We start from the raw sequence: 6,381 nt of genomic DNA, 5'->3' as shown, positions 1-6,381 counted from the left end.
AGATAGCCATATGTTGGTCTTAGGCTCCTTTCTAGAAGGCTGACATTTTTCTAGGGAATCAAGCACAGTAGACTTGAATTCTTCCCACTGTGCATTTGGTTCAGTGCAACTCTGACTTTTTTCCAACAGTTTAGCTTCTACCATCTCTCTGAAAATGGAATGCTTGATTGGGTCAATCTGTCTTGGTTTGGGTTGCGAAACTTTACGTATGTTTTTGAAACGTAGACCAAACCATGCCACCAATAGGTTGTGATCGGAGTGAAAATCTGCACCAGGGAAGGTCTTTACGTTTGATACAGATGATCGCCAGCGAGCGTCAATTATGATGTAGTCAATTTGGTTTCTATAACGATCACCTGGGGATTTCCAGGTGTAAGTACGGCGTGGATGATGTTGGAAGTAAGTGTTCATTATGCTTAGTTTCTTATCAATGCACATATCGAGTAGTTTTTCTCCGCGTGTACTCCTCATGCCTAAACCAAACTTGCCAACAACACTCCTTAAGTGCTCGTCTGATGATGTGTTCCCAATTTTCGCATTCCAGTCACCAAGAATCATAGTGACTTCCCTGTTTGGTATTGCCTTAAGTGCGTCTAGTAAGAAGCCGTAAAAACTGTCGCTCACTTCTTCTTTGGACTCCTCCGTAGGTGCATAAACCTGGATCAAATTTAGGATGCACGGCTTGGTGTTCAACTTAAGTGTTATAATCCTGTCACTTACGGCATTGTAACCTAGAACATGTTTGTCAACATGTGGCGGTAAGACGAACGCGACTCCACTTCTGCTCTCGTTTTCGGGACCACAGAAGTACATAGTGTTCCCAGAAGCAGTCTTGAAATGACCTTGGCCGCGCATGTGCGTTTCGCATAAGCCTAGTATTGACAGATGGTGATGTTTCATTTCTTTTTCAACAATTTGTAACTTTCCAGGTCCCAGCAGCCCTCTCACATTCCATGTGCCTATTCTGTGTTGCAGACGTATAGAGATCTTCTCTGAGGGTTGCGAGACGTCGCCGCTTCTTGAGATTTTTACTGTTTGTCATTTGATCAGTCATATTGTCTTCGGTAACCAATTTCACACTGGCCGGCCCGGGTACCGGTAAGCGCCGAGCGTCAGTCGGATCACATGACATACTACATTCCTTGCTATTACTTGATTCCATGATGAATTTTCTTGGAAAAGTAATCGTGGTGGGTTCCCGTTTCCTTCCACGTCAGTATTTGAGGAAATTTAGGTCCTCATGGCCACTGGTTGCCGCTCCGCAGTACCACGGAGTAATCGGGTTATTTACCACCGCCCGAGACTCGGCGTTGACGTTTTACGGGTGGGCAAGTCTTCTCCATCTCCAACCCTCCTCCTTTTGCATTCGGGCTTGGGACCGACAATGGCGGAGTTAAGTTAAGTATATAATACTGGGCTGATATTATTATTATTATAATAAATGGTTATGTTATATGGATTAATATTTCTGATTTACTTATATGGATGATTGCCTAGGTGGCGTAGTTTTACTGCATGCGCGGTACGGCAGCGCTCTGAGGTCCTGGGTTCGAATCCCGGGTCAGGCAGTGATATTTGGGTTTTTCTGCTCAATATCAGTCCGGAGTCTAGAATATGTGCTCGATATGGTGATATGCTTGCCCCTATCATATTATGGGACGGAAAGACAAGATGCAAATGAAAGGCACCTACTTTATGCCAAGACCCTTGGCAAACATAGGTCCCTTTCATTTGCATACCCCTTCGAGGATAAATGCGTGATTTGTATATATATGGATTGCTTAAAAATGCTTATGGTATATAAGGCACTAATACGGTGTTGCCAGCAAAATCTAGTAGCCATATAAAATTACAAGTTATAATTTAAAAGAATTTATTGTTGATGAAGTGCTGTTTTTTGTCATAAACTTATTTACGTGTTTAATTATTTGGTAGCGTATTTTGCGGACGCAGCACGGCTGCCATCGTAAGGTTTCAGGTTTTATCTCCAAGTAGGGCAAAGTCATAACGGAGTTTTCGATAAATGGTAGGCTTCCTTCTTGAAAAGAGTAAAATGAATGATGTATGTATTAACACATATTTAATTTTTTACAGATGTTGCAGTTCTTCTATCGCTTTTAGTGGCAACGGGTGTTTCTCAAAGCTGTGATCGTATATTTGATAGTGAAGATTGTGTTTATGACGTATTTTATTCTTCTCGATGTGATATGTCAATTTACAGCTTCCAAATTGGGAATTTGGAATATGACATAGATAGGATTAACTGCCCACACCATTCCTATAATGGATACGTACCCATAAAGCTACAGATTATAGACACTGAGAGAAATCATTTTATGGAACAATTTAACAATATTGATACAAATATTATTAATCTAATTATCGCTCTCAATATGAGCCATAATGAATATTATATACAAGAGCCAAATTTGATTGCAATGCGAAATCTTGCAACATTGGATGTATCTTCGAATCATTTAGCGATTGCTAAATTAACTAATACGAACGAACTCCCATCACTAACTAGCATTAATTTATCCAATAACATAATAAAAAAAATTGATGTATCAAGTGGCGAATATGTTTATGAACGACTGACACATATCGATTTGTCACATAATTATTTAGTAAGCCTACCTGACGCTATCTTCCATCGATTTAGGGAATTAGAATACCTAGATCTTTCGTATAATTACATCGACGCTGTAACCCCAATCACGTTCGAAGGCTGTCAAAATTTGTTGTATTTAAATATGACGCATAACAGAATCTCCGATATCAATTCTTCACTTATTAGGTTTAGTAAATTAATAACACTCAGCTTTAAAAATAACAAATTATACGAAGTTAAACGGTCGGATTTAGATAGCCTAACAAATTTAAAGCGCCTCGACCTGAGTTCAAATTCGATAGCAAATTTGGATGCAAACGCATTTGATAATATGAATTTATTAACGAGTTTAGATTTGAGCGGGAATCAGTTGAAGACAATAGCTAAACAGATGTTTGCAAACTTAAACGATTTAAAGGAAATTAATCTTGCAGGGAACCATTTTTTGGTACTACCACGAGGAATATTCAAAGGGAAAACTGTGTCCTCATTTTTAATACAAGATAATGCCTTAACGGGGTCAATTGTAAGGGGTACCTTTGAAGGTCTACAATATGTAACACAGCTGGATTTAGGCAATCAACAATTGTCGACCATAGAAGATTACGCATTTTCGGGTTGGAAAATGTACAAAAAATTCTTCTTAATAATAATAATATACAGTCACTATCTAAAAATTGTTTTTAAATTACCGCAACATTTGTATGAACTGGATTTATCGCACAACAGAATTACAAATTTAGACTTCAACAAAGATGATCTTGCTAATTTACAATCTCTGTTGTTAAGAAATAACCATATAACTGAAGTGAGATTCGAATACTTTCACAATTTAAATTCACTACAGTTCTTAGATCTTTCATACAATAATATTTCTCATTTAGACACAGATTCATTCAAGTCGTTAAAGGAATTAACAAATTTTGAAATATCCAACAATCCGTTAAGTGGAGCGTTAGAAGAAAACACGTTTGAAGGACTAAATTCTTTTGCCCAGTCTGGACATATCTCGTAGTATGTTGACCGCCATTTGTAACAACTCTTTTATGAGTATGATACAGCTTAGAGATCTGAATGTGTCCTATAGTAAAATTAATGAGCTGCAATACAATGCCTTCCACAAAACCGGTGCTATTCAATCGATAGATCTCTCATTCAACCAATTAGACGTGTTTAATGTTAATGCTACTGAATTGACTGGTCTACGCACTTTGTTTCTGGATGGAAATCGTCTAACCATCATTGGCAAGGACACACTGCGCGGGTTTATTAATCTAATTAAGATATCATTCTCAAATAACAATCTATTAAATATAGACGATGACGCATTTACTGATCAGAAAGATTTACGAAGTTTAGATTTATCTTACAATCCACATTTGAACTTAAACGTGTCAGCTGTCCGCACAAATTATAATTTAAACAATCTCTATTTGAAAGGTATAACATGTGCACTTAATTTAACATACGCTAGCAATATTCCAATATTCACTATAGACATTTCTTATGCGAAACTAAAGGCTACACAGACATTAAATCTGCAACAATTAACACATCTTGACAGTCTTGTGTTAAATAATAACAATATAGTGAAGCTGAATGTTACATCGTTTGCAAATTTAAAAACTCTCAGAAAACTAGATGTGAGTTATAACAAAATTACATTTATACAACCAGGGACTTTTTTGGATAATACACTGTTGCATACACTAAATATATCACATAACGCTTTGACCACTCTCGGTTATGGGATATTTCGTCGTTTAACCTATTTACATACCTTAGATATGTCATTCAATGAAATCGACAGCTTGCAAAATGAAAGATTTTACGAAGTAAGTAGTTTAAGTGTTCTAATAGCTGACCATAACAGAATAAAAACAATAAACGCTGAAGCTTTCTTGGGTACCAGCTTAAGTACCTTGAGTATTGGAGAAAATCCAATACCTTGTGACTTGCTGGTCAATTTAAGAGATAAAAACTTGCCATTTGAGATAACGGCAATTAAATTGGAAGAGACAAGTGACTATGACAATATTCACGGGGTCATTTGTAACGGAAACACCAAAGCTCACACCGCGTTGCTTAGTGATAAACATGATAATGAAGAGGGTAACAAAATATTGATTGATATTAGAGACATATTGTTAAGAAATAATAAAATCACTGAAAACAAAGACACTAACATGCAACCAAGGGAGGAAACAAAATATGAAGAAGATAATAATTCCAAATTATTGAATATGTCGAATACAATTGAAAAAATTGCAAATAACACTTACAGATTTGAATCTAACGTGGGTAATATTACCTCTCAAATACTTAATGAAAATAACCTGACTAATTCACTATTAGGAAAAATTTCAAAATTTCTCTCTACGCACTGGCATGCAATTTACACACCCGTGAAAGAAAACGGAAGCCAATCGCTCATGCCTTATATAGAGGCAGTAAAAAGTGATCTTGAAAATTCTATAGCTGAGGGAAAAGAAAAAATGGACGAGATGAATAAAAAAATTGCTATTATAAACTCCGAGATAAATTCTATGCGTATAAATGACGCGCCAAAACACGAGAAGTATGTTGCTACTGAATCCCATACACAAACCGAATCGTTGTTCACAAAAACTTGCCTCGCGTTAATTCTTTCAATATTAGTGTGTATAATTTTATATAAATTTTATAAATCACGTATGTTTATAAGAAATCGTTTGTCTATAAGTACTCGTGAGCTTCCGGGAGCTATGGAACACTCGGCATTATGAATTATTACTTGTTTCAAAACATTTGCATTTTGTCCGACTTTCATACTAATAGCCAAAATGCTATTCAACCAGTGTTAAATAGTTTTTTACTTTTTACCTTGAGACAATATTTTAAGAGACAGAGATAGCGAACAAACGTATTAGATTATAGCTTATTATAAAAGAAATAGTAATATAAAATATTTAGTTTTTAAATTGTTTTATATTTTTGGGATATAATATTGTATACGTAGTACTAAAGTGGAGAATATATTACAGAACTTAGGTTATATATTGTTTTAGTATAATAATATGAATTACTAAAGAATTATATACTTAATATGCAAAATAAATGTGAATTCATTTATGTACTATTATTATTTGACCGTGTTGCGACTTTTATGGATTCATCAGTTTTTCCTTTTGAAGCCTAACTTCGACTATCAATGTAAGTAGGTTATATAAGTACTAACATGAGTCGCTTTATAATAAATGTTTGTTTGAGAATTGTGTTTTTTTTCCAAAACCATCGGCTACTTCAGCTCTTTTAACCAGGTCGGCACTGGCACACATTTTACACAAAGCAATAGAGCTACTCACTAATCTGTCTTCAACACCTAACTAAATTAATCAAACAGGATAGAGAGTACACGGTAAAGTGACTCCACTGTACCTAATGGTAAGTGGAGTGGGGTCCAATAGAATGTCGACTGACGAGAGATGATTACCCCTCGACTGTCGACACAAATATGCCGGCCTGTTGGAACAGGATATACACATGATCCCGGAACGCAACACACTTACGTGCGCCACTATGGCGGGTTTTAACACCTTGTGTACGGTGGTCGGTGTCCGGTCGAATATAAAATTTATCCTACAAAACATTCCAAATAAAAGAGCATGTGGTCGTGTAGTGTATTTTTCGACAGATTCCAAGCAAACTGCATTGTGTGTAACTGTTTAATAACAGGGCCCTTATTCTGTACGATAGTGTAAACGCGTAACGCGGCCGTGTCTTGTTATCTT

The 6,381-nt window shown here is 36.2% G+C and overlaps 2 protein-coding genes across 2 annotated transcripts; both read left to right on the top strand.

Moving 5' to 3' along the window:
• Nucleotides 1-2,094: 2,094 nt before the first annotated feature.
• On the top strand, nt 2,095-3,298 carry LOC119191197 (leucine-rich repeat-containing protein egg-6-like; the record flags this gene model as incomplete). The annotated part of the gene is given in 2 exon segments (XM_037445095.1): nt 2,095-3,212; nt 3,215-3,298. Coding segments are annotated over 2 exon segments (903 nt in total).
• A 306-nt stretch (nt 3,299-3,604) lies between these two features.
• LOC119191196 (slit homolog 1 protein-like) lies at nt 3,605-5,862 on the top strand. Its single transcript, XM_037445094.1, has one exon. It carries the CDS (start codon nt 3,628-3,630, stop codon nt 5,374-5,376), a length of 1,749 nt encoding a protein of 582 aa, XP_037300991.1. The 5' UTR covers nt 3,605-3,627; the 3' UTR covers nt 5,377-5,862.
• The last annotated feature ends 519 nt before the right edge of the window (nt 5,863-6,381 follow it).

This window comes from Manduca sexta, unplaced genomic scaffold, assembly GCF_014839805.1.
Source record: "Manduca sexta isolate Smith_Timp_Sample1 unplaced genomic scaffold, JHU_Msex_v1.0 HiC_scaffold_1173, whole genome shotgun sequence".
NCBI classification, from domain to species: domain Eukaryota; kingdom Metazoa; phylum Arthropoda; class Insecta; order Lepidoptera; family Sphingidae; genus Manduca; species Manduca sexta.
The sequence above is the reverse complement of the archived record's forward strand: the minus strand, read 5'-3'. Positions and strand labels throughout refer to the sequence as shown.

Excerpts from the sequence above, each read along its gene's own strand:
- LOC119191196 (XM_037445094.1), top strand. The coding sequence starts at position 3,628 with ATGTTGACCGCCATTTGTAACAACTCTTTTATGAGTATGATACAGCTT.